Source organism: Chelmon rostratus, chromosome 14, assembly GCF_017976325.1.
Source record: "Chelmon rostratus isolate fCheRos1 chromosome 14, fCheRos1.pri, whole genome shotgun sequence".
Lineage (NCBI taxonomy): Eukaryota > Metazoa > Chordata > Actinopteri > Chaetodontiformes > Chaetodontidae > Chelmon > Chelmon rostratus.
Genome location: NC_055671.1, coordinates 15,515,126 through 15,543,120, shown reverse-complemented (window position 1 = coordinate 15,543,120; position 27,995 = coordinate 15,515,126). Strand labels below are relative to the sequence as shown.

At 41.1% G+C, this 27,995-nt stretch overlaps 3 protein-coding genes across 3 annotated transcripts; 2 read left to right on the top strand and 1 right to left on the bottom strand.

Moving 5' to 3' along the window:
- Positions 1-775: 775 nt before the first annotated feature.
- On the top strand, positions 776-4,984 carry LOC121617060 (interleukin-12 subunit beta-like). Its single transcript, XM_041952066.1, has 9 exons — positions 776-1,129; positions 2,036-2,129; positions 2,239-2,340; positions 2,565-2,747; positions 3,657-3,762; positions 3,869-4,038; positions 4,284-4,444; positions 4,565-4,683; positions 4,848-4,984. Exons 2-9 carry the CDS (start codon positions 2,036-2,038, stop codon positions 4,873-4,875), a joined length of 963 nt encoding a protein of 320 aa, XP_041808000.1. The 5' UTR covers positions 776-1,129; the 3' UTR covers positions 4,876-4,984.
- A 330-nt stretch (positions 4,985-5,314) lies between these two features.
- On the bottom strand, positions 5,315-10,629 carry ublcp1 (ubiquitin-like domain containing CTD phosphatase 1). Its single transcript, XM_041952067.1, has 11 exons — positions 10,492-10,629; positions 9,868-10,157; positions 9,393-9,484; positions 9,061-9,146; positions 8,818-8,933; positions 8,367-8,465; positions 8,136-8,173; positions 7,851-7,949; positions 7,529-7,645; positions 7,322-7,449; positions 5,315-7,099 (listed from the first exon to the last, which is right to left on the bottom strand). Exons 2-11 carry the CDS (start codon positions 10,019-10,021, stop codon positions 7,072-7,074), a joined length of 957 nt encoding a protein of 318 aa, XP_041808001.1. The 5' UTR covers positions 10,022-10,157; positions 10,492-10,629; the 3' UTR covers positions 5,315-7,071.
- A 982-nt stretch (positions 10,630-11,611) lies between these two features.
- On the top strand, positions 11,612-27,683 carry LOC121617708 (RING finger protein 145-like). The gene is made up of 12 exons (XM_041952911.1): positions 11,612-11,934; positions 15,860-16,111; positions 18,567-18,675; positions 18,977-19,068; positions 20,072-20,307; positions 20,519-20,694; positions 21,384-21,524; positions 21,652-21,834; positions 22,196-22,343; positions 22,489-22,611; positions 22,770-23,003; positions 23,142-27,683. The coding sequence occupies exons 2-12, from the start codon at positions 15,928-15,930 to the stop codon at positions 23,811-23,813; spliced, it is 2,298 nt and encodes a 765-aa protein (XP_041808845.1). The 5' UTR covers positions 11,612-11,934; positions 15,860-15,927; the 3' UTR covers positions 23,814-27,683.
- Positions 27,684-27,995: the final 312 nt, after the last annotated feature.

Sequence of the window (27,995 nt, the reverse complement as noted above, 5' to 3'; positions counted from 1 at the left end):
CTATGGCATAGGAGTGTTGTAGGTGCAGAGAAGAAATGAAATGCCACTTCCTTTCCGAGCAGCGTGCAAGTAAAATATGATTCAGTACAAAGGTGTTTTTATTTTAAACCACAAAGCACGCCAGCCTTCAGCTATAGTCATCTGTCACCTCTTTCATAAACACCTAGCTATGCTGATTCACCTCTTACTATACTTAAATTAGAGGTGTACTTATAGGAAATTGTCCAGATAGACCTACACTGCCATAGTTAAATGTTAGTGGTTATAATGGGAGCAGAACTAATCATGGAAACTCCTCCACAAATCATCGTACAGGTAAATTCCCAACTGTGTTATTTACACATTCGGATTTTCTACATAATCAAAGAACTTTGTGTTCGCAAAACTAACTCAATGTCATGTGTCAGTAATAAAAGTTTTTTTCTGCTTTATGTCATCCCAGTGACTCTCTTCTGTTTTCAGCTTCTGTGGAGGTGTCATCACTGGCACTTTTGCTTTCTTGTTCTTGTTCTGTAGAACTCTCATGACCATTTTCCAAAGTACCTGTTCGGTTTTCAGTGATACACCACCAGCACACAAACACTTGAGCTTTTCCAGTTCCCTTTTCCACATCTTGCTTCCTCAGTGCAGCCTCACACTCACACACACAATTTCACAATGGAAGATGGTGTGAATTAAGCCTTTGTTTCCTCAGCTGTGGTCACCTTCCACATGACTGCGTGAATGGAGCTTAAAAAAAGAATGAAGGGTCAGATGGAAAACTGTGTGATGAATGACGAAATGATGCTAATGTGTTTGTCTGCTTTATAACGTATTCAAATTCCTTTGGTGCTTCACAAGAACATGATTTTATGTCACCGTGCTCTCAGGTAATGATTCACAAACACACACACACACGCATGCACGCACACACAGACAAATGCATACACGACGCAAGTTCCTCTTTGTGTGTCTGGGGGTTTCGGGTTTTTTCATCCTTCTGCTTCTGGTGGCCATATAAACAGCGGCAGCACCCTGAGTTCATGCAGGCAAACTGAACACACAGTCAGCACGGTCATCTCATCTCTCCGGTCTGCTCATTAGGTCAACTTTCAGTTGTGACATTCTCGCGTCAAGACCAGTTGTCAAGGTAAGATCTCCTCACTCATTTTCTCTTATCTTTTTTTCTCTCTGGCATTTTATTCTGCAGACACTCATTTGTTAACACTTTATAATAAATCACATACTTCAGTAGTGCTTGTCTAATGCAAGACTGATGATGATTTACTCTGTGAATCAACACAAGACGCATCATGAATTCCTGTTGCTCACCATTAAAAAGTGATCAAGTCACGATGACTCGATGTGATTAGTTCACACTTAGCAGATCTTATCTTATCTTATCTTATATGAAGGTATTTTTTAAAACAAGCTGGTCATCAGGTGCAAACATTTCCATAATAAACATAAATACAGTTACACGAAGAAACTTTTATGTGATCTATACCCATTGAGATTAACGCATGCTTCATTAGTGTCAGACTTGTTTTAAGTTAGAATTTAATTTAAATAAATGGACATTATTGATATTCTCAATAATCCATGTGAAATCTAGAAGTAATTTAGACGCATCTGAATTTGATGATTGTCTAATTCAATAGGAACACGTTTCCTCAAAGTATTATAAGAAATACTTTAATTCAAATAGCGAAACTGCACTTCAGAGGTATGTTAGGCTTTACTTCAGGTCCAAGATGGAGTTGCAAATTCAATCTGAGGTTTCGCGCTATGCTTCAGAGAAGAAGAAAGATAAAACATCTTGTAATGTACAATGGTAACTAGGGGTCGCAGGTCGCTGTTGTTTCGTTTTAAGGAGTGAGAGGGCAAAAACCCTAACTCTAACCCTAACACATTCATCTCAGGATTATAATTGCTAATTTTCAGACTTTACTTGTATCTTTAGAATGTAAAGTTTCTAGAAACAATGTAAACCATGGTTGACTGATAAATGTTTCCAGTCCCCTGTACTGGACTAACTTATTGTCCTTTCTATCAGATGCACTCATTGATCCTTACGGTCCTGTGTGCTGCACTGTGCTGCGCCACCTCTGGCACCAACCAAAACAACATAGAGACTCTAATGGATAATGGTTGGTAACTCCTCTCTTTGCTACTGAATATTCCTCTTTCTTTCGCCTCACATACAGTAAATGTTGATTCAAGCTGGTCTCTGTGTATGTTGTCTCTCTGGTTAACTAGTTCTGGTCCTGAGGGTGCCTTACGGTGTGGGCACCAAGGTGCATGTTCCTCTGACCTGTGGAGAAGCTTATCAAAACCAGCCTGTGTTTTGGAAGAAAAACGGTAATACACCTGTTGCTAATACTACTGATAGTATTTCTGCTTCCACTAGTACTTCTCAAAGTAGTTGTGCAGATATGATACAAGACAGTACTATAGGAGACCAACAAATATTGAAATACAGATCACACTTTCTGAGAAAAAGCTGGTGGCACATTTTCCCTGTGTTTTTCTGACATTTTGAAGCTTCGACAGCGCTGTTACATTGACTCATGTCCTTGTCTCAGGTATGGATCTTAAGCCAGCTCTGCAGGGGAACCAGGTCAAGGTCCTGGTGGAGGAGATGGATGGAGGAAACTACACCTGTCATCTCGGCCCAGACGGAGAATACCTCAACCACACCGTGATCCTGATCCAGCTAGACCCAGACAACAGGACTGTCATACTGGAGGAAAAATCCCCTGAAGAAGGTAAGATAAGAAAGATGGAGGGAGCGAGGGGGGAGCGACAGGAAAAGACAAAGAAGGCACACATCGGGAGAGAAGACAAAGAGAGAGATAAAGATTTGCTGTGTTATTGGACCTGGCGAGAGGTATTTCACTGGAAGAGACTGGAGGATAGATGTCACTGAATGGACAAGATAAGAAAGATGGCCAGAGAGGGAGATAAGAGGGGGAGAGGTAGAAGGCTGTGGCCCAGAGGCAGACAACATTTAAAAGATAAGATAAACGGTGGGGCAGAAAGAAAGTGGATAAAAGGAAGATCAGAGGTGGAGTGGTGATGGGAAGGGAAGACGCTATTGGACAGGGAGAAGATACAAAGAGAACATTAAAGATGAAAAGGGAGCAAAGGCAGCAGAAAGTCGCTGTTATATTCATGGTGATACTTTCATGTATGTGCTGTAGCATAAACAAGCTTGCTGTGGTTTGTGGTTGACACGTTGTGCATGCTTTATGTCACACCCATCATCATGTTAGTGCTGGTGGTTCTCAAAAAAAAAAAAAAAAAAAGACACCCAGCTTGTTGTTTCCAGCCCCCAAAAGTATTTCATTTCTTCGATCAAAGCCTTTTCTCTTTAGCTTTCCTGAAGAAATTAAACATTTTTAAGAGATCTTGCGAAAGCTCTGAGAGATTCAGCACTGTTTGTACTGAAAAAACGTAATCCTCTTTTTGGTTTTGTGCCATAAGGTGATGTTGTTTTATGCCTGATTTGATGGAACAAAATGTTAAATACTGAGAACAGGCTGGTTCAGGCTCAGTTGTCTGGCCTGTTCACAGTTGTCATATCAACACCCTGAAATCAGTCTTGCAATGATTGATTGCTGTTCACAAGAACATTGTACACAAACAGGGTGCTTACAGTGTTTCTGCTCATCCAGGTCACATCTACTGTTCAGCATCTAACTACAAAGGCTCCTTCCACTGCACCTGGACAAGAACCAGGTCCAGACCCAACGCTGCTGTGCTCCTGGTGAAGGCAGAACGGTGAGGACAAAATCTCTCACACGCGTCACTCACCCCGCTCGTGTGGAGTAGATCTTGAGTCCTGTTCTCGGCAGTATTTGTACCAACCAGTCTGTCTTTAATTCAGTCATATGGAGAAGATTCCCTGTGAGCTGGATGCTGATGGATCAGGGATTCACTGCCAGGATGCCAACTGCCCTTCCAAAGAGGAACAGCACCGCATCTCCCTCACCATTTACATCCATAGCTACTCTCGCCTCGAGGCCTACACGAAGGCTTTCTACCTGAGAGAGATTGGTAAGTGTCTGTCTCAAATGTCTGTGTCAAAGAGCTTGTTTTTAAGTACTTAGATGTATGTTGATTTGGCAATAAACACGAAAACAAGCATCAGAAAGTAGTGTGTATTTCCAGCCACCCACCATTTTTCCCTTCAGTCTCGTCTCACCTGCTGTGACAATCCCGCCACATCCTCGTCACTGTACTGCTTCCCTCCCCTTCTCACCCTCCTCCACCTCGTTCCTCCCCTTCCTCATCCTATTTAGTGAGGCCGGCAGAACTCACTAACCTGCACAGCACTGATGGGAAGCTGTTCAGCTGGAGCTACCCTGACTCCTGGGAGAAGCCCTGCACCTTCTACAGCCTGCAGTTCCAGGTCAAGGTGGTCCACAACGGACAGTCCTGTCGCAGTGAAGAGCACATAATGGTAATCAGCGCAAGCATGATGGAGATCATATTCCAGTTAGCTACTGTAAAAATGCATTTGCTGACTTCCAGTTTGACCACATTTCTTCGTCTTTACTGTGCCACCTCTTCTCTTGTGCAGGACACCCAAACTGAGGAGGCTAAGTTTGAGGTCAATGTCAAAACCAGGAGGTATGTCTTCTGCGTGCGAGCTCAGGACAAATACACCAGTGGGCCGTTTAGCCCCTGGAGCTACTGCACGTAAGTTCACCACTTGGCTATTGGGAATAAGAACTGTTTTGACTGGGTTTGCTCCCAAAGGTTTAACCTGTGTGAGCATTTCTGATTTCTCCAAATGAGACCAAGTCATGCTACCAACACTGATCTGATCCATACTGACTCATTCTTACCTGTCCTGTCTCCAGAGTGAACAAACATATCGTGACCTGCTAACTTCTTTCGCTGGACGGCAGCCAGAATGGAACGAAGAACACATGTATGGGAAGGAAACATTTTTGTTACTTCTGTATTTTACTCATTAAAAAAAAAAAAAAAAAAAAAACAATGCCCAAAAAGTGGAGTGAATGTATACCTGTACAGTATTTATTATAATCACTCAGTTGTCTCTTTGAAACTACAGGAACATTTGTTGTAATATGATTGAAACCAATAACTTCTCATACCCTTTATGCCCTGTGTAATTATTATTTATAACTATCCTTGAAAAACTGTTGCTGAAATATTTCATAATAAATTGATTTGCATGTTAATTTATGAACTTTCTGGCATTTCAGTAATTGTGATGAAATGTTTCCATGCTGTAAAAGATGTCTGTGATTATTTATTTTAAATGAAGCAAGGAGCAATGAACAATACAGGCATTTTTGGTACAAAAAAAAAAGGTTTATTGTCATATTTACAGCCAGGGCGTCAGGGATGTGACGAGGAAAACACAAAAAGGCAGATTTCAAGAACTCATCTCAAGAAATGAAAAGGAGTTGAAATCCAAGAGAGCTACAACCCTGACTGAATCTGAAAAGAAAATCACATCCCTGATGTTTCCAAGAGCTTCAGGTGCTTCTTGTTCGTGAGGTGGGGAAAAACCTTCCCCCAACACTTCCCCCTCTTCATCCATAACTTAAAATAAACATTGACAATAAGTGCAGACACATTAAATTCATTATTGGAAAAGATATCCAAAAAACAAAAAACACATAAAAAGCAAGTTTTTTTTGCTGTCAGTTTCTTGCATTCCCAACACCATCCGTCATCCACGCACCAAAACAGTTCATCAAGGCTTGAACAGAAGCACAGACTGAGTTCTGCCTCAAAAAACAAAAGCTAGAACTGATCCTTTGCATGTATCTGAGTGTGTGCGTCCAGCGGTGCAACAGAGCCGGCACATAACAATGGAAATAGGACTGCAACAATTAACCGATTAGTAGTTAAATTAATCGATAATCGATTAATCTATTTTAGTAATTTTTTTAAGAAAAGAAAAAGTCAAAATTCTCTGATTCCAGCTTCTTAAATGACAGTCAACTGAATATCTGTGGGTTGTAGACAAAACAAGACATTTGAGGACGTCATCTTGGGCTTTGGGAAACACATTTTTCACCATTTTCTGACATTTTATACAGTGTACATGTACGACATCCTCTAACCCACAGGCCAGTGTCCAATGACCCCTGCATACAAGTAACAAGCTTTCCATCCAAACATGCACATGACAGTCAATTGTTACGTTCAAAGTATTTTCCCTACAACCAGTTTTGAGCTCGACAGCTTTTAATGAAACAGGAGCTTTGAGGTTTCTTGCATATCATTATCAAATTGTGGGTTGCAGGTGTCAGCTTGGTGCTCGAGGACTTTCATTTATGTTTGATTTTGACCATTGCTCTCAACACATTCTGCAATTCCAATTTTTCACTTTATTTCTTCATGACAATTTGCACAGAATATTCTTGCTGCATATACTGCAGTAAAAAATCAAACTTGTTAAATCGATAAATCCTCAATTCTTGAACCCAATTTTAGATACTTGGTGTAAACTTAGTCCAATTATTTTTTGTCGAATTTCACATTTAATTCTTTTCGCTCCCTTTTTCTCCAAGATGTAAACTGAAGCTTCGTAGAGGGGTGGTGGACACCGCTTATTGACCTTAACAGTGTTGAAATGATATTTGTATTTTCTACTTTTTAGAAGTTTTTTCACATTTAGTAATGTGAAAATGCTGTAAACACCACCCATCTGGAAGATCAAGCATTTTTAAAAGATATTTTCAGGTACTATTTAACTGTGGATTTCAAGATGTATTTTAGACACCTGACTGAAGTAGGTATGTAGTAGTGGCATGTGGCCTCAGACCTAGGGAGTAACTGCAATTATTATTGTAAAAAACATAACCATTTGAAAAATAACACAAAAAAATGTTGTGATTTGGGAGAGAACAGAGAACATGCAAATATAGAAACTGGGAAGCCCATCTCGGTCCTGAGCTTTTGAGTGTTGGGAGCTGGAGGGTTAGTGTAGGCTCTGTCGTTTGAAATGAAGGATTTGTAACAGCCAAGTTTGTGTGCACGTGTGTAAGAGCTGGATGATGGGATGGTAGCATCCAGCCGAGTCTTGGCCGAGGATGTGGTCCCTCCTCAGTGGTGCTGCCTCTTAGATAGGTACCTACACACATGCATACACATGTGGACATATTTCATATCATATTGATTTCAGACTGTCTGTGTGTTCTTGGATTCACATGCAGGCATTTTTGTGGATGTTGGCTGATTTGTTTCTTTTATAATTTTCTTGTATAAGAAAGTTGTAACAGCTGCTACAAGCATGGCTTATGTCACCACTACTATGTACTTGTCCTTATTACTGTTTAGCATAATGTTTGCGTACCTCTCCCAGTGTTTGTGATTGAGTCCACTGAAGTCATCAAGCTTGGCGATTTCTTTGAGGTACTGAGCCAGTTTATACAACTCCCTGTCCTTCTCCCTGTTAAGATGGGCCTTCATGAAGGGTCGGATCTAACACACATACACACATAAAATGAGTTTCAGCAAAGTGAAGAGGGTCAAAACAATGACAGAGATTCTGATTACCCACCTTTAGTCCGTTCTGTGGGTTCATGAGAAAGTTTCGTCCGATGTCGTCGAACATTATGGTGTTCTTCCTGTTGTAAAATTCTCCATACTTTCCCCATATCACACCAAGGGGCTTCACCTGGATATGTGCATGTCATGCTACATCAGTGCAATCCATTATCCACAAAAGGAAAAAAAAACACCACACTAAACAGCATTAAATCTAAATATATATGTGTTCTTCTGCAGCAAAAGATTTGTTTATATCAGTAACATGTGGAACTGCATGAGTGAAGTGAAACAGGTCAATATTTTCATTTCTAAACAACTGGGTGTGTACCAACCTCCACAACCCCTCTCTTAGGGGTGTGTACCGTGATCATTGCTGCACTGTCCAGCATGAACGTAATCTTGTAGTTAGGGTTGTCTGTCACTCCCAGCTCCTACACACACACACACACACAGTAGTAGTGTTATCTTCTGTTCCCTTCTAAACCCAGTTCCTGTAGGTAGAATTGATTAACACTGCCACCTTTTGGCAAGAAAGGGATATAGTGCTGAGGTCTGTGGACACCAGGTGATAACCAGAATTTTGAAGACAACACAAACACAACAAGGGGAATGCTTACTTTCATTTTGGCATCAATCCACTTCATACTTGTAGCAGCTAAGGAGAAAAAGCACATGTGTCAGATGTATATTCCACAAGCAGAGATTGCTGGTTACAACAAAAAACAAATGTTAAGTAATGCATGCAAGTTAGTACAGTTAGACCTTAGTTAGAAGAGAAGAGAAGAGAAGAGAAGAGAAGAGAAGAGAAGAGAAGAGAAGAGAAGAGAAGAGAAGAGAATGATACATACACCAGATGACAATGTCATAGTCCTCATAGGCTGATGTCAGAAACTCATGAAGGTATGGTCTCATCAGCTCTTGACCCGTTTCTGCACACGACTTGTGATCTAAACACAAATAGAATGGAGACATTGCTGCGTCATCAGAAGTCTCCTGCATTTAACTAGCACCTGATTGATTTATATTTTACAAAGTATCGTTTTCTACTGACAAACATAACTGGAGGTATCGAAAATACAGATTTGGAGAGCAACGACCCTCTCTGAGATTGCATCCGTATAACATATGCATGTGCACACATGAAGAGAAGAAGAAGCGGAGGCGGAGTTTGCAGTAACGTACAGTTAGCATTAATGCACAGTGCTTACTATTAGCATGCTATGATTTAAAAAGCCATACAGTCATGGGTTTCCCAGTCTTGCTCTTAAAGAGGCAAATGTTGGTGTTACTGTATCTCACCAAACAGTGTATAGTCCACATCCAGAACCAGAAGCCTCTTTCCTTCTCTGGGAGGGTTCAGCTCCTCCACCTTGTAGTCTTTTACTCTGCGGGCTATTTTAGCCAGGTTCTCCTCTCTATAGAGACACAGACCAACATTTATTTCTCAGGCACACCCAGGTATATTTCCTCACACCCTCTCAAACATTTTATCTTGCTTCTATACATCCACAGACATATTAAAATCACATAAAAATATCTAACCTGTTCTCCACTTCAATGACCTCCTCTTCAATGTCAAAATCATTGACCACATCATCGTTCTCTGGGGGAGGGGCTAAAACCTCTTCCTTCACAAAACAAAACACATGCACAGTTTAAAGTGTGCCAGACAGCCAAAGGGAACTTTTAACACAACAGAGAAACTAAGGCTAGAGAGTCAACATGTGAGCCCACAAAATGGCAACGCTACTATTATGTTTGGTAAAACTAAAAATTAGTCATTCATTCAGTTAAGTTAACCCAAAGTCCTATAGTTACAGTCCCAACCAGATATCTTTGGAGTCAGTTAATTTCTCTGTCACCCTGTCACCTACCAGGCTCTCCTCTCTGGTACCCATCATCATGATCTTAGTGTTAGGCTTCAGCTTCAGAGAGCCCAGCTTCACCTCATCCTCTGCAGGTTTACCTAGGGGAAGGAATGAGAAGAGGGAAGGGATGGAAGGAGAGGAGGGAGACTCATTAAGCTAAAAACCATAAATAAATAAAAACACATGAAATAGAAATGATTTATAGAATACAGACAGGTGGAGAAAATTGAAACTCAAGCAGGTAACCTGTGCAAAAAAACATCAGCTAATTATGAATGTGGATTAACATAGCCAAAGCCTGAGGAAATGTAGGCGTGGGTTTAAGTTTGTGTCATTCAGGAGAGAAGTTTCATATGAATTGTTAACAGTAATGCAAAGGTACAAGAAGTCCTGGTATCTTGTCCACCTGGTTTGGATATCATATGGCATTATTTACACTAGCTCAGGTATAGCGCACTTGTGATCACTGACGCCCTCTCACCTTTGACCTTGAGTCCCAGTAGTTTCTGTCTCTCTGGCAGCACCCCAGTCAAGGTCTTAATGGACTGTTTCAGGTCCATCACTGTGTCCTCCTCAGACAGAGAACTGATGGAGTACTCCTGACCTCCCCACTTTATGATCACTGACACTGACATGGCACTCACGGGCTCTTCACACACATACACACACACACTGGGCTGCAGCTGGAGTTGGGTATGCACGCGCACAGACGAGTGCACACACTTTCAAGTGAAGATGTCCAGCTACGGTGACAAACATGCACACATACACCTTGCAAACAGAGGGGAATAGGCAAAGTAAGATGTGTCAGGATGTCACACTATAACTGACTGTAGCTTGAGCAAAACATAGAAAGTAGCTAACGATGAAAGACACTGAGCAGAACACGATATCATCATTGGTAAGCATGTGTTTTTTTTGGCCGGCTCATTGAAGCCACAAGGGCCAAATGCCATCTAATCAGAGCAGACACTGACAGTCCCTGATGTTGATATTTTTAGCATGAGATGGCTAACATTGACTAGCAACAATGTAAACACGCGAGGTAACCACAGCCAACTAGCTAACATTAGCTGACCAAGCTACACGGTTTGAGTATCCTTACCTGGCAGAGCAAGCTAACATGTAATGCTTGTCGAACAGTCAAATTTCGTCGAAAAGTTGAATGAATGAATGAATGAAGTTTGCCGTTCGGTTTCATTCATCGACAGGCGCACACTCTGTTCTTCCTGCAGTCCTGAATCCTGCCGGTAGTGACGTGTGGAAAAAAAGCTTCGTTACCATAGTGACCATATCTCAATAGATTAACATAACACCGTTTGATAATAACTTCCGCTTTCTAAATCCTTAAATGCCACCGAGTACAGACAACGCGGAAAAGAAAAGAAAAGAAAAGGAAAGAAAAGAAAAGAAAAGAAAAGAAAAGAAAAGAAAAGAAAAGAAAAGAAAAGAAAAGAAGAACACTACAATCAACATCTGGCTAAGTGCAGCTAATTTATGCTTTAGAAATGTTCTCTGATTGATCAAAATTAAGTTTTGTGTTTGCATTTTCCACCATCATATCCATCCTATAGTCTACAATTCAATCAAAAAAAAAAAAAAAATTAACAATTTCACAAATTTCAAAATTTTAGGGCACACTGTCAGACTGTGCAGTGTTACTAATGTTTGGCAAGTTTTTTTTTATTATTATTATTTTATTTTTTGAGTTAATACGGACCTAGGACTCCCTGGAAAGCAGTGGCGATACTGGGTGCATTATCCTGGTGAAATAACGTAATTTGAATTGTGATTGTTGTATATATAGTTGTGTATAGGCACTTGAAGATAACTCTGGTCCAGGGTCATATTTTACGTGCAGTTAAATTACCTGACATTTGTTATTACAATGCTTTAATGTGATAACAGAGCATCCCACCTACTAAATAAAACCCAACTTTGGCAATAGTAACTTTTCATTAACTATTTGGATCCTACTTTCAACTAGGCCTCTTGTCCTTTGGGTCCATATTAAAGCATACATAATGAACACAGTTACACTTACATTACATACAGTAAATAAAATAGTTACAGTATCAACGAAACAGTGGAAATATGACAATATCCCTTGCCTTTAACATATGTAGCAACACCGCAGTTTAGTGACTGACCTCCACCCTCCGTCCCAACTGCAAACCTGATCACATTCACAATTCACAGAAGCGAAAACTAGCTAAAATTCATGGAGTAGTGAGGACAGCAATGTTTTATAAAGACAAAAGTACATCAGATTAACAAACTAGATTCACTTTCAAGTATTTGTACAACAAATTCGAAAACCAAAAGATTTAATGGGACAGACTATATTGCGCATGCTTAATACATCCTCCTCGGTACTTTCGGGTAATGGCTGCTAGGTGAGATGAGCGGATCGGCCGCATCCTTTGAGTGTGAGGCACTTCCAACGAGAGGACCGTTAACTCGGGCGGTGCCGAGTTAAAATGGTCGATATCCGACCCGAAAAGCACCCCGAAACCGTTGTACATATTGCGAACATCGTCCTTCAAATGTAAGTTCCTTTCTTTACCTCATTAGTTTCGGATTGGAGCCATAGCTAGCTTGTGATGTATACCAGTTTGGTCGCTAGCTAGGCTACAGCTGGACTTAGTGGTAAGGGAAACACATTTTTTGCTAATGTTTAGGTGGTTAAAGCGAAAGCTGTGTGCTTTTAAACAAGCGTTTGCGGTCGCTGGTGTCTAAAGTGGCAGCACTGAACCAAGCTAACGGCACGGATATGTTTTTATTCCCTGTTGTGTTGTAGTGAGCTTGCTTGTTGACAGTAGCTAACTGACAGCGATGCTAGCTGCTACGTTAGCCGGGATTGTTGGCACTGTGCCTGCTGACTGCTCGATGCAGCTCTCCATCTCCATACAGCACATAACGTTACACTCTTAATAGTTAACGTTATTTTACCAACTTCACATATCACTTTTGTAGAAACTGAAGCCTTTCAGTTGGTTTCTCGGCCCTATACCCAACATACAAAGCAGTATAGTTAGCAGAGTATTGCAGTATTTTGCGGCGTAGCTAAGAGATTCTTTCTTCCGTCGAGACAGAGGGGTTACTAGAGTTCATGGCGTACCACAATCGATGCAGTACTCACTCATCCATAACCTTTGTAGTGCCTGTGTGTCAGTTAAGCGAGTAACGGTATAAATACATCCATTTAGACTAGGTCTGACCACACCATGCCCTGTAGCTGTTAATGGATTACGACAGATAAAAATACAGTGTTAGAGACCGTGTTATATAAGCTCGAATTCTGCGAAGTGATCTCTCTTTGGCCAGTGATAGTCGTGGTGAATTCAGAGTTATGTAAGTAAGCAAGTCCTTTTCCGGGCTGCGAGGACGTTATTAATGGATGGAAACGCTGCTATTGGTAACTTTGAAGTAATATCGGGCTTAATAAAGAGATTGGAAACTTGACTTTTAAGTGCCACATCAGACGATTGGGTAGAGTGATCGAAGTTTATTCTGCTTTTGAACATCTAAGAATAGATTCAGTCCGTTTTTATTTAGAAAGTACCATCACGAGTGAGTTTTCACATAAAATGCGCTGTAAACATGACTCACGTGTGGCCATGTACAGTACCCACGTCAGGCCTGTGAACACATTTCTGAAAAGGTGGCAGCAGCTCTTCTGTTTGGAGTCACTGTCACTTAGCATTAAGAAAAAAGGGCCCTCAGGTTTCCGTTTGTGGGACTGTGAATGTATGACAAGTTCCAATGCTGCTGGTCCATTTCCTGGTTAGCCATGATTGATTTATTGGAGGTCCTTAAGTCTTTAAAATGAGAACAAAGCAGGTTTGTCATGGGCAGTTTTAACTCGGAAGCTGCAGCAGTGTCACTTATCCTGTCAGCAACAATAGACTCAGATTGCCTTGGAGTAACTGTCGATCATCATGGGAGGTTTTTCACTTTAAGAGTAAAATTGATTGGGAGACATTGATTACATTATGCATTTACTTACATGAAGATTGAATCATTCACTTTTATTGATTAGTCATCTTGATGTGTGAGGTGAAACTGCTTAGTTGTCTTTTGATTTAATTGATGGGTAATTTTGTGTTGCAGCAGAAACTGTAATAAAATTTGAATTGATATCTTTAACATAAGAATACCCATTATTAAGCTACATCAAACATGGGTATATATGTGTCCAAACTGCAGTAAGATGTGCAAAATTTGTGTAATTCTAAGTTTAAAAAAATGCACTGTGCCACAAGTTAAGGGAAATGTAAGTATAAAGTCTGATAAGGAAGTTCAGTAAGAACCTTAACAGCCTCCCAGTCCATGTCCATACTGTGACAATGTATGCTGTGTAAGATGACAGAAATGTTAAGCCATCAGAGATTTTGCCATACCACTTGCATACCAAGGTATATACCCCTTTAATATATTTCATTGTATTAGGCCATTGGGACAGGGCAGTGGTGCAAATCAGTGAACAGGACAGATTTATGGCAATTTTGGATTTACAAGATTTTTGTATAAATTTGATGAAGAACTTCAGTACATATTTGTTTTAGATATTTGATCCACAGACATCCCTCCTGTGTTGTCAATAAATTATGAAAATGTCCTTACATTAATATTGTGATCAGAAAACATAACAAACAATACTGTAATAAAAAATGTCAACAGACAGCATCTACCACTAGAAAATGTTGTAATAAAGGAATAAATGTACTAATGTAGACTGTAACTATAAACAGAAGAGTGTGTGAAAAACTGAGGAAGCGTATATGTAAATAAGCAGATTTTGCAAGTATGCCTAATTTGTCTTGCCAACATTGAATCACACCTGCATTAAAACACCTGAAAGTGTTACAGCATAGTTTATGTTCACAGTGGCTTGTGCAGTGCTCATCTCAGTTCTGTGCAGTTGGTCAGTGTCTGGAAGCAAATAGAAAGGCCTGGATTCCTTTGCGTGTTCTTAAATCTAGATTGATTATTTACTGTTTAACTATGCAATAGTTGTGGGTGAAGCAGTTCATGAAGCAACTTTTGGAACTGGAACAACCTTGCAGTATTCCTGTGGTATCTCTGCAGTTACATCTTATTCCAGACTAGCTCTATTCCCATGATTGTGTTTCTTGCATTCCTGAATGAGCAGCAGGGAGAAACATGACACTCACAAGTGAGGGGAGGAAGGCAGTCAACAAACAAAATGAGTTGTATCTGGCAGCAGTGTGTGGTTCTGTAGACTGCCCCACCTGACTGATCCTCCCTGCACAAACACACAAACCAGAACTTGTGCACTGAGCAGCTAAACACATTGTCCAGCCATTGACATCACCAAGAGTGATGCAATGTTCAAGATTGTAATGTTGATGTAATTGTGAACAGGATTGTTGTGAATAATAATAATTTGCTACTCTAGACACTATTAACAATTCACTGATCAAGAGAAAATGTATTTCAAAATAGAAAATGTTAGAGCACATAATCTGAAGTAACGTTTAACATTAAGCTAGTTAGCTATTTTATAGAGACAAGTCTTCATCATCCAGAAAGCCAACATGCTTCCTCTTCAGATGCTCCCATATAACTAATGTGCTTCCATGCCAGGCAAGGTCAGCTTTGTGAATGTCAAGTTAGGAATGGAATGCTCCCTCTCGATGGAGGTTTTTGGTCATGAAGGTGTTGCCATCAAGCTATTGTTAACTCCAGTGAGCTGCGTCCTGTTTGTCATCGGGCAGCGACTCACATCGTAGTCGCATGGATTGGAAAACAGCTAGCTAAAATCACTGACGAGCACAACGTTGTTGTGTTTTCTGTGTGTGTTCAATATGTCTAATATATTAGTTTCACTCATTTTGGTAAGGAAATGCTGAGTGTTTCCCAGTCATGTGCAGTACTTGTGTTTCTTCTTATGCTGATGTTTGCTGGCAGTGATTTTATGGACTTCTGTTCACGCTCACAGTGTTTAAATGCATATTTTTTCAGTGTTGTTTTAATACAAATTCAGGGATGATAGTTTAAAGCCCCTAGTGAAAGAAAAAGTCTGTATGGTAACATTTATCAATGACTTCATTAAATGTTTTAGCTGTCTGCCAAATAAGTGTAATTTGTGTCACTTATAGTGTTGAGTGTTCAGTGAATCTGCAAGTAGGTATACACATTTGTTTAGCCACCACTTCAAATATGTATAGGCTCATGAAATGTTATGCACAATAATTGTTTTAAGGGTGGGCATTTAACACCACCCACCTGCTAAATGCAGGAAATGTTGCCCATTTTTCTTTTCTTAGTCTGTCTCTCTACCTCTCTCTATGACCTCCCTTCATTCCCTACGTTATTCCATCCTCCTTTGGTGCTGGTTGGCTTTCATCTTTCCCCATATTATTTCCCTCAGCCAACTGCTTCCTATCGCCACTGCATCCTATTTAATTTTTATCTTCTATTTATGCATTGTCTCTCTGTCCCTGCAGCACACCCACTGTTAACATCCCGTCTTAGTGGTCAGTTCTGCCTGCCGATCAGAAGTTAAGCTGAGGCCATGGCAGTGAAGGACCGTGTTGAGGCGGTGCTCAATGTGGGTCTACGTGTTCCCAGCATCATGCTGCTGGATGTCCTGTACCGCTGGGACGTCAGCTCCTTCTTCCAGAAGATCCAGCGTTCCAGCCTCTCCAACAACCCCCTGTTTCAGTACAAATACCTGGCACTCTACCTGCATTACGTAGGTCAGTGTTGGTGTCTGTAACACAGACTCACTCAGACACACACACACACACACACACACACACACACACACACACACACAAACAGGGTGTTAAAGTATGAATACATTACCCCTGTATTAACACTTCTAAGAGAATTAGTGTAAAGAACATACATTATGCAAATTATACGATCGCCTTGCGCTGTCTGCACTACGTAGCATTTTGCACATTTGATCATTTAACACATGTATTAAGAGCAGTAGCCACTGGCATGTCAATTGAATAATCATAACCTATAGTAGGTGTTTTGTGTGGACTAATTGACTAGGCTATCAGCTAAAGTGGCTCCTATTTCGCTGTCTTTATCAGTAGGTAAAGTCACAATTTTACCTCCCTTGGTTAGATTTGCATGAATCCCCCCCCCATTCAGCTGTGTCAGCCCTCTGTACCAAACTCTCACTTTCAAAATGCTCACACATGGTGGTCGGCAGTAAGCCATGTGGCTGTGCTGTAGTGATTTCAGGACAGTCAGGAGGGATTGTTTGGCATGATGACAAAAGGAGGTTTACCCGATGGTAAAATAACAAAAAGGGATGCTGTCTGAAACAAGTGTTCCTCCTCCAGCTGTGTGGTTTTTGCCCCAGTAGTTAGAGTTAATGTGAGACAGGTAGCTCTGTCAATAGGAAGAAAATACAATAAAATGACAGAAAAATAACAAAGCAAAAGACTTACTGACTTCATTAACACTGAACTGTTATCAAACCTTTTCCCCAAAGTTGGATTGACAAAGTTCCCATACACTTAATTGTCACCCGCTAGTGAATAGTTTCACAAGTAGAGAATAATGTGAGTTGGCGTTCACACTGTTTCCCTTAGATATGTAGTAATAAGAATTACTTGTACAGTGACAAGGACATGATCTCTCACTGGCTTCTCACCAGCCTACACTAACTGCAGCAAAGGAAGTTGATTTCTAAAATAATAAGCAGTAGAGTTTGGGCCGATCCAATCCATTATCAGTATTGGGTGCCAATACTGACGCAATACGCTCATCGAATATGGGACTGGCATCATCGATCAATGTACAGATCCAATTTGCACACCAACACCTGTTTGTATGTGAAGCCTACTTAAACTACAGATCAAATAAATTGCTTTGGAATAAATAAGAATTTAATGCATTTTTGTGCATTTTCTGCTCTTTTAATGAAGAAATGCTGTGTGGTTTACTACAGCCTCATGTGACCTTGAACATAATACTACCACAGCATCAATACTACTAATAATAATAGTCAAGTCAAGTCAAGAAAAAAGAGCTCAGGTATCTGTATCGCCAGATCTACAAATTCAGGTATCAGACTTGGATCAGAACTAAAAAAAATGTCTCTCTGTCTAATTACTGGAATCAAGTCTCTATCTGTATCTGTTAGCAATACAGTTAACCTCCAATACATGTGTTTTAATAGTAGCAGTTCAATTTTAGTTCACCATCACAATTCTTCCTTGAGGCACAGTGCATTCATCCACCAGATTTCACAGAAATACATAACTGATTGACATTCTGCTGACAGTCAACAAGCAGGCAAAAACCTAACCTCAGCAGTGAAAATAGTGAAGTGTGACAAAATGTGATTTTAAAAACAGTCTTCCTAGCAGCTCCTGAGAGTGAACTTTAATTGGAAGGTTGGCAGTTGTGTGATAAGTCTTTGCTACTTAAATGTCGATTATATGTTTACAAGTGTATTGTTAGTGTCTCTCAGCTGCTGTCAATCGTGTGATCCAAGTTATGACACATCCTTTTTAACAGGTGTTATTCATTTACAAAAGGTCTCTGCTACGCTGGCAGCCAGTCATCTGCATTTCACTGACACAGAAGTACTGAATTACAGTAGCAGTGAAGTGAGGGTGAAGTTGACACACCAAAGTCTGAACCCCCTAACCCTGACTGTTTTGAGCTAGCTCAAAGAAAACAGTTAGCTAAAATCACAGACAAGCACAGCGGTGAGTTTTCTGTGTCTGTTCAATATGTCTGTGTTTGTGAGTGTGTGTGTGCTTCCAGACTTGGCTGCAGTTGGTTAATGAGCCAATAGGCTTGGTATGTGCTGATGAGCGCTGTGGGTGGACAGACAGAATAAAAGGAGAGAGAGGCAGTAAAGCCAAAGTAACTGTTGCTATGCGCTGAGGAGGTTATTTAAAGTTTTTTGTTTTTTTTGTGTTTTTTGACTGTGTTTTAGGTAGTGGACTGTATGCTAAGCCTATTGGCAGCAGTTACTGTTTGATTGACTGTCAAAAACAGCTCCCTGCAATTACATAAGAAACATCTGTCACAGGCAGATACACATCAAGTATGTCACAAACAAAAACAGAGATCAAAACACAGTCAACAGGGAACAATAGAGATACTTTTATACTCCGTGTATTGTAACTTTTTACTTGATGCTGTGTTTGTTGATGTTGTTGTGTGACCGCCTTGCAGGTTACATCCTGAGCTTGGTGCTCCTGACTCTGCCTCGTCAGCACCTGGTTAAACTCTACCTGTATGTCCTTACGGCCCTGCTGCTGTTTGCTGGTCACCAAGTCTCAAGGTACGCACACACGTACACCATATTATGTCTGAATCTGATGTAGACTTAACATGGACCTTTCAAGTAAGAGTTGTTATATTCTGTCTGCTGTTGATGTACTGTCAGTTGTAATGGCTTGTTACCATTCTTAGATTTGCAAGGGCACCATAGGCTTAAGTGAGCATTCACTGTATATTGTATGGTATCTTTTTCAAGGCATTTACCCCCAAAATATATATCAATAGCTAGTGTTAGTTTTCCTTGTGCTGTGTCAGATGAAGGGCTCCGTGTATGTTTGACCATATTGCCCTCTCTTTGTCAGGGATTATGTCCGCAGTGAACTGGAGTCTGGCTATGAAGGACCTGTCTACCTGGAACCTCTGTCCATGAACAGATTCACCACTGCACTCATTGGTAAAATATTACACATGAATGCACACTTGTATGGTATACATGGAAAGGCAGGAATGGATTATGAATTAACCCAGACATTGGCAGGTGGATTCAGCTCAGCAGCTCCTCTCTGAGCTCACAGGATACTCTGCCTCTATTTCAATTTGATCTTTCTCTTCACCTCTCCTGTATGGTTGCCCATGCATTGGGAAAGTCTAGATAGGTATGGACAAAGAATGGCATAGATCTTCTGTCACTTGCAGTCCTGCAACATAGTGAGCAAATAGTTTAAATTTCAACTGGAGTCTCTTCATCCTCCTTGAGGAAGGCACTGAACTCTTACCAGAGTTGCAGCTCCATACCTTTTTGTCGAGTGGGCGGGAAAAAAACATCAGCATCTGTAGGGGTTTGCTGGAGTATTGCTAAAAATTGCTTGGCTATATATTTAAAGCATCCCTTCAAGGTTGTATCACCTGGCTACTCTAAATAATCTGAGTGATCACCAACTGCTGCTACCTTTAGTACTGTGAAAGTTGATCCACGTTGAACTGGAAAATGTTAGTAGATGCTATGTTCCTGGGTCCGCAGGACCTGGTTTCATCTTACTAGAGAGTAAATATGGAGTCTCCTGTGCTATAAATAGACCATACTGAGTGCTGATTTTACTGCACAGTGAAAGCCAGAGAAAGCAAAAATAACATGGTTACAGTGACAAAGATATACTGCTGTAGCAGGAGGAAGGAGATTAAAGTTATTATGTAAAAATGAAAGTGGACTCAAATTATTTCTTTTTCTTTATCAGTGTTTGAATCTTTTGTAGCTGACATATTATCACCACTTTGGTACAAATCTAAATATTTTCACTTTTTTTTTAAGCTCTGAACTAGGTGGACATATACAGACAGTGCATCAACAAAAGCTTTTCTAAAACCACATTTGCAACAGTGTGCAGATATTCATGTGTGGACATCTATGCTTATATATGTGTCTTCTTTTAGCTTCATCTGCTGTCACCTTCTTTCAGGTCAGCTGGTGGTGTGTACGCTGTGTTCCTGTGTGATGCAGACCAAGAGGATTTGGCTTTTCTCTGCTCACCTCCTCCCTCTAGTGGCCAGACTGTGTCTGGTCCCACTGGAGACCATCGTCTTCATCAATAAATTCTCCATGATCTTCACAGGCCTGGAGGTCATTTACTTCCTGGCTTCTAATTTGTTGGTACCATACAACCTGGCCAAGACTGCTTACAGGGAGCTGGCTCAGGTAATAAACTAGTTATGTGGCCTGATGTTGCAAGCTCTTTCAGTTTTTATGACAGGATTTCAGCTATAGTAGTCCTGAGAGATTTCCTCATGTGTAATATTAATGTCATTCTGTCTTTTTGCCCAATTACCCCTCTCTCTCTCTCTCTCTCTCTCTCTCTCTCTCTCTTGCTCTCGCTCTCTCTCACTCTCTCTCACTTTCTATTCCCCAGGTGGTGGAAGTTTACGGGCTGCTAGCTTTGGGAATGTCTCTATGGAACCAGTTGGTCCTTCCAGTTCTCTTCATGTGTTTCTGGCTGCTGCTGTTTGCTTTGCAGATCTACTCCTACTTTAGTACCAGAGACCAGCCTACCTCAAGAGAGAGGCTCCTTTTCCTCTTTCTTACCAGGTAAGACCAAAGCACTGGTCAGGCTGTGTGGGACATCACAGACTCTTTGGAGTGTGTATATTTAATGACTCATATATTTTGTATATGTATAAATAAGACGTACTAAACTATCTTATACAAAATACAGTATGTGGCACTGAGATATAGAAAACATATAGTTTTTTCAGTTGTAATGAAAGTGGGCATAATTATGTAAGAAACATACAATGCAACTGGAGCGGTTATATTTCAAATTCCATGGAAAGCAGGCCATTAGTTTTTGAGATACTTTGTCATGGATGTAAAAGGTTGGTCAGTTTTACCTGATGGTGTCACTAGACAAATGTGAGCATTGCAAATTTCATGCAAACTGGCCTGTAATTGTGGAGATACCTTGTCTTGAATCAAAATGTTGAGCGGACTGACTGACCAACTGACATCACCGTCCTACAGCTGTTCTATTTCTTCAGATTCAGAGTAATGATGCTAACACTAATGGCAGCACTGCCTTGGGTGTACATTTACCAGTGTGTAACTAATGATATGTAGGCTTCTGATTGCTAAAACAGGACTATGATTTTCTGAATTTATGTTGAGCCAAATGCAATTCAGTTTAGTACTATTTTGTGTTTATTTGCCTTGTCTTGTAACTATATACTGTCCTTCTTTCTCGTCCTCTCCCATGCTCCCTCCTCCCTCCCTTTCTTCAGTATTGCAGAATGTTGTAGTACACCGTACTCCCTGCTGGGTCTGGTTTTCACTGTCTCCTTCATTGCTCTGGGAGTTCTCACACTCTGCAAGTTCTACCTTCAAGGTTACAGAGCGTTTATGAATGACAACACAATGCACAGGTCAGTCAGTGCATATGTCTGAGTGTGTGGGTTCATTGTGGGTGTCATGTCTTGTTGGCTGTATGTGGCTGTATTTTTACTGTGATTTTAATCGCTTTACATGTTTGCTTCCTGTCTGTCTGTGCAGGGGGATGACAGAAGGCATCACCCTGCTGATCCTCGCTGTCCAGACTGGCCTCATCGAGCTTCAGGTCATCCACCGAGCCTTCCTCCTCTCCATCATCCTCTTCATTGTTGTTGCTTCCATCTTGCAGTCCATGCTGGAGATAGCTGACCCCATAGTCCTGGCCCTGGGAGCATCCAGAGACAAGTAAGATAAACTTAGCACACATCTGGTTTTTGTTGAGAACCGTTTTTTTCCAAGGTTTTCTTTTTTGGTGTAGTTGTATTTTTTTTTCTTTACTAGTTCTAGTCCTCAATCTTAAACAAATGGTGAGACACATGTCTATCAAAACTGCATTTCTGCTGAGAAGAAAGCTCAACTCTCAGTGGCAACAAATTAAAGATCAAAACTAGCTGACATATTTGTTTATTATTGCCACAAAAGGCAGTCAATACTTTGGGAAACAAGAAAAGTACTGTGGCTGAATGTGTGGAAGCAAAATGACCCTGTTGATAAAGACAAAACTGATTGTCTTCTATTTTGCTCCCTTGTCTGTTTGTCCTTGTAGGAGTTTGTGGAAGCACTTCAGAGCAGTGTCTCTGTGTCTGTTCCTGCTGATCTTTCCAGCTTACATGGCCTATATGATCTGCCAGTTCTTTCACATGGACTTCTGGCTTCTAATCATCATCTCCTCCTCCATCCTCACCTCCCTGCAGGTAACAGACAAGCAGATAGCACATACACACTCACACACACACACAGCTGAGAGTCCCTGAGGATCCTTAAGCATGTATACGTTGTGACTAATTATTAAACTGAATTAAATCAAAACGCTAAGCTGCTCTCTTCAATCTCCCCCAGGTCCTTGGCACTCTGCTGATCTACGTTCTCTTCATGGTGGAGGAGTTTCGGAAGGCTCCAGTAGAGAACATGGATGAAGTTATCTACTGTGTTAACGGGACCTACAGATTGCTGGAGTTCCTGGTGAGCGTCACACATCCACATTTGCAGTATACAGTATCATGTGGGACCACAAGTGAGAAGGCCGCATGTGAGAGGCAGGAGCATTGTTGATATATAATACTGCATCTGTAGCATCGTATTATCTCTGTCTCACTGTTGCTGATTTCCTCCCCTGCCAGGTCGCGGTGTGTGTGGTGTGCTACGGCGTGTCAGAGACAGTATTCGGGGAGTGGAGTGTGATGGGCAGCACCATCATTCTAGTCCACTCTTACTATAACGTCTGGCTCAGAGCCCAGCTGGGCTGGCAGAGCTTCCTGCTCAGGAGAGATGCTGTAAACAAGATCAAAAGCCTCCCCACAGCTAGCAACACACAGCTGGAACAGTACAACGACATCTGTGCTATCTGCTACCAGGTAGGAGCTGGTTTTGTGTGTTTTTGTTGATCTAAAGAGAGTACATTGCAGAGAACTAATTTCAGGCTTCAAGTTAAAGCTAGGCTAACGTGATTTGATACATGTTAATGTGTGTGTTTTTGTCCTAATTCCTTCCAGGACATGAACAGTGCTGTGATCACTCCATGTAGCCATTTCTTCCACGCTGGCTGTCTGAAGAAATGGCTTTATGTCCAGGAGACATGCCCCCTGTGTCACTCGCAACTCAAGAGCCAATCACCAACCACCACTGCCCCCAACCAAGATGCCCCTGCAGCCAATCACAGCCCTGCAGGGCAGGACGAAGCCACAGCCAGTAAGAAGCAGAAAGATGGTTCTCCTCCAGATGACAGGAAGAAGGAGGGAACGGGAGAGCAGGAGGCAGATAACGGACCTGTCATGTCAACTGGAGAAACCTCCTCCTCCTCTGGTGTGCCCTCTGCTCCCCAGCACCTGAAGACTTCATCATCATCATCATCTTCTTCTTCTTCTTCTTCTTCTTCCCCAATTGTGACTGAATCTAGGAACCAGTCTCCCACTGATCGCCCTTCATCGTCTTCCTCCTCTTCTTCTGACACGTTGGACATGCCCCCCACCCCCTCCAACTCTCACCACTTGTCCTCACAGTCACTGGCCCAGTCAGAGGTGACCCCTGCTGAACCTGAGCCCACCTCTCAGCTAAATCCAGGCTTCCTACTGGTCGGACAGAAATCATCTACTGGTCCATCATCACAGCCTGACCAGCCCACTCCCCCCTCTGAGGAACAGAGGCCTCTTCCATGCAGCCTCTGAGCCCCATCGTAACACACACGGCATACATGCATGCACATATAAACACACAATCTAAATACTCCATCTGCCAATATTCAGCGTATATTCTATTTGTCTAGCGGTTGACTTCCCATCCCATCAGAAATTCAACCGCAAACCTTTCCATTTTCATTATTAGGGAAAAAAATCCAAAACAATCGCTAAGCAGATGTTCAACACTCAGCATTAACGGGCCATTTTTTTAGGCAATTGTCTTGGAACAGTTCATCTAAATGTGTTCCCATGATGAGTTTAACTTTCATGCCAGCAATGATTTCATTGGGGTGGGCATAACTTTTTCCATGTGTTTTTTTTCTCTCTCTCTCTCTTAACACAAAAATGGGAAAGCAGTAATCTCATCTCACACATAATTGGTAGTTCTACATCATGTCCACGAAATGTGAAATCCTGAATGAAACTGAAGTATCACGTCACTCATTTTTGCTGTTTCCTACGTTTTTGCATTGATATTGGACCTACAGTATAGTGACATTTCTAAACTCAAGCTTATTTCCTTCTCATTTTAGTCCCAGACATTTCACGTGATGGTTGCTCCCATCCTGCCTTTGCTTGTGCAGTTTCACTGTCATTGCTGCACATGTCGTAGTATTTGGGTTTTCTCTGCGGTCCTGAATGTGCCATGATCTGTGGAGGAATGGGTCAGAGGTTTAGAGAGCCTTGATAGACCAGCGATAACAGATGGTTGCATTTTAAACAGTGACGCTGTTTGACGAAGTACAAATTTCTCCATCGGTTTTGATAACGATTTTTGGTTTTCATTGTTGGATGACAGTAGTTATGTGTATCAGTGAATACACTAAGCATTAACAGAGACTGAATGTTTCTTGAGCCCGTCACATGACCTGAAGCCTGGTGCTAAGAAGAGGATACATGGTGTGGTCTAGTAAAGAGTTCAAGTGTCAAGCTTTCTCGAATATACTGCTTCAATATTTGAATCAGATTTGTTTGGCTGGTCCCAGCAAAAACAGTTCTCCTCCTCATCGCCAAACTTTTGTATTACTGTCAAAGAGATGTCATTTTTAAGATAATTTTTACATTACCGCTTTACTGACAGCACGCAGTGCAGACAGACTGAAAACAAGGGAGAGGAGGGAGATAACCTTGAGCACTGTGAGAATGCTGAGTGTAAATTGGCCCACAGAGCCAGCAAGGAGCCCAAACTTTGTTGTCGTTGGCTTCATTATCGGTGCTCGTCCGCACTCATCTTGCCGAGCTCAGCTGACTCACAAACACATTCAACCAGTCACAATGAACGAACCCATCGCAAGTTTGCCATCAAGCCAGCAATTGTTGACTCTTTCATGGCAAGAGCCAATCACCTGGCCCCATCCAGCTCCTTATAAACCAATCACATCAAAGTACTCAGTGTTTTCTAAGACCATCATTATCCTCCTGCTGCTCAGTTACTTCTCTCCCTAAAATGTTACTACCAGCAAATTGAGCCGATTGATAGGAAAGCTTCCCCCTCCACACACACGCTAGTGCACACACACTCTCAGTCCACTCCTGTGTTTGGGCAAATGGGGCTGGACAGGGAGGAAGTGTGTGTTGAAAACTCTGAAGGTTTAATTGAAAGACTTAATAACTTAAGAATGCTGAGTCCTGATGCACGTTTATGTGTAGACCTTGCACGCTGCCACTGTTACCATAGCATTTATTTGTTTGTCCCCCAGTGTGCTCCAACCTTGCTACCAATGTTTTTCTGCCATTTTTCTTGTTTCTTTTTTTTTTTGTGTTGCATTTGCACTAATGTCATTTATACTAGCATTGCTCCAAAGCCATTCTATGGCTGTCAGCAACCAAGTACCCTCTGATGTGTTTGTGTACGAGGAAACAGCCCAATCTGTTTATGTGTAATGTATATAAATGTTGCTCTGTATGACATCTATATTAAACCAGAGGAGTGTTGATATATAAATAAGATCAGGGCTTGATTTCCCCAAAGCTTTCTAGTGAGCCGATGTTCTTTGTTACTGAAGATACCAGTGACCAAAGACAAACATTTGGCTAAGAAGCTTTCGGGAAGCCAAGCCCTCTGACCTGTGAGACCAGCCAGTGTTACTGCTTCTCCAGTCTGTATGACGCGTCCTCAAGCTGGTGTGATCACTCTGGTGCCCTCTACTGTTAGGAGTGGGATCAGCATGGCGCAGATGGACAGGAGATGCACTAGTTAACCCTCAACAGTATTACTACTACTATAATTACTAAAGGTCTTATTACTATGAATGACTTTATTGTTGACATTGGAAAGCGTTGGCTGCAGGGCTGAGAATGAATACATAATCAATGTAGGATCAAACCTAGCCAACGCTGTTTAACTCTTTCTGTTTATTTTTTTTTAAGAGATGAAATGTAGAGTTTGATGTATTTTGCACATGTTCCACTGAAAGGTGAACATAAGGACTTTCTGTTTTCTTGAACAACTTATCATTTCATCATCAGCTCCATTCCTTAGACTTTGGTTTCAAACGAAGCACTTGAAGCAGTTAGAAACATTTTAATCAGCTTCATACTCACTCGGTTTTACACCGCGGAGCATTTGAACTGTGTCAGGCAGAGAGATCACCTGCATGATAAAATGTCACCTGCTCCACGAGGTGATAACGGTCATTGGCAACTGTATGTGAATGTGCATTGCAGCATGAAATGATAAGTGTCAGAGAAGCCTGCCAGCGGTTGATTCCAGATGTGTTTGCTCTGTTTATACTCCATGTTGGAGAAATTGCAGTTGCTGCAGTCACTCTCCAGGCTCTGAACTGTGACATATTTTTTCATACTGTCTGAGACAGTTAAACATCAAATGTTTTATGGCAATCGAAGCTCAATATTTAATATTTGACGATATAACCTCTTCATCTGATAACTACAGAAGGCTTGTGGACATTACATATTTGAAGCTTTTCAGTCTTTAAATGCATTATTTGCATTTCAATGCACCTCTGAGAGTTCAGCTGCGGGATTGACTTCATGTAAAATGCATCAGGGGCTGTTTAGGTGAGTCGTCCATGAGCTATTGTGCCAAACAAGTGCATGAATCTGTCACTGCTGCTCCTCACATCGAGCAACATCAATTTTACATCGCAGCTCCTTCTGTCAGGAGCTTTAGTGTGAGCTAGGATTGTAAAAAAAAAAAAAAAAAAGAACACTTGCCATCAGTGCGTGCACATCACTTTTAATTTTGTGATTGCTCTGCATTGACTTGCTACTGGGAAGACTACATTATAAAAACAAGCCAATGCTCCCCTCAATGTCCCAGTGTTTGTGCACTTTCTTGTACTGAAATGGTTAAATAGGACTCTTAAAGTATATTGCCTCCATGGAATTTGATGGAGTAACCAGGAGGAATATGCATTCCTACAGCCAATATGATAGCTGACCTGCCTGAAGTCAGTCTCTCATCTGAAATCCAGATGTTTCTGAGACTCAATTTATCACAATACCTTGCAAAATCATTACTGTATCACACTGAAAATGTAAGCAAATGTGCTAATGGAATCTGTAGCTGCCATAAAGCTCTCTGACCACTTTTCTGAATGCATTTGTAGTGAGTGGTTTGGAAAAGGACACAGCTCTGCTGTTCCATACTGTTGCCTCTGACTAACACATGTTGATCACGTTCTTTGTTCAGTTTTTTTTTCTTCTTTTGTCTGATTGATTAGTTTTTACACACACAAACACACACATTTAGGACCTGCTCTGTAAAACCTGACTCTTAATGCCAGTCGTATTCTGTTAAAATGCCCCACGGTTGGTTTTGGACATTATGCCTGGCATTGCCTTGGTTATTTTACAAAAATTGAATGTCAGAAATAAAATGAACCATCCACTCTGGCCTTTATTTTGAGTTATTTTAATGCTTCGATTTACATCATATTATCTAATTGCATGTACATATTATGGTGCAGTAGCATAGCATTTTTGTAGTTGTGTGAAGAATTATTATTATTATTATTATTATTGGCAGTACCGCAGTAATAGTAAGCTTAGAATTTAATTTTAGACTTGTAAACTATTACAATAAAAGATAACAAATATGCATAACGTTTACTATATACAAAATAATGCAAAACAAGAAAATTGTAAATATTAGAAGTATTCAAATAATGTCTAGCTGCCTGTTTACACCATATTAACAGGAGGGAG

Excerpts from the sequence above, each read along its gene's own strand:
- LOC121617708 (XM_041952911.1), top strand. The coding sequence starts at position 15,928 with ATGGCAGTGAAGGACCGTGTTGAGGCGGTGCTCAATGTGGGTCTACGT. Across the intron at positions 20,695-21,383 it reads CTTTTCCTCTTTCTTACCAG|TATTGCAGAATGTTGTAGTA; the intron begins GTAAGACCAAAG and ends CCCTTTCTTCAG. Across the intron at positions 22,344-22,488 it reads CCATCCTCACCTCCCTGCAG|GTCCTTGGCACTCTGCTGAT; the intron begins GTAACAGACAAG and ends AATCTCCCCCAG.
- ublcp1 (XM_041952067.1), bottom strand. The coding sequence starts at position 10,021 with ATGTCAGTGTCAGTGATCATAAAGTGGGGAGGTCAGGAGTACTCCATC. Across the intron at positions 8,466-8,817 it reads TGTGGACTATACACTGTTTG|ATCACAAGTCGTGTGCAGAA; the intron begins GTGAGATACAGT and ends ATTTGTGTTTAG. Across the intron at positions 8,174-8,366 it reads CTATGACATTGTCATCTGGT|CTGCTACAAGTATGAAGTGG; the intron begins GTATGTATCATT and ends TTTTCTCCTTAG.
- LOC121617060 (XM_041952066.1), top strand. The coding sequence starts at position 2,036 with ATGCACTCATTGATCCTTACGGTCCTGTGTGCTGCACTGTGCTGCGCC. Across the intron at positions 2,341-2,564 it reads TGTGTTTTGGAAGAAAAACG|GTATGGATCTTAAGCCAGCT; the intron begins GTAATACACCTG and ends TCCTTGTCTCAG. Across the intron at positions 2,748-3,656 it reads GGAAAAATCCCCTGAAGAAG|GTCACATCTACTGTTCAGCA; the intron begins GTAAGATAAGAA and ends CTGCTCATCCAG.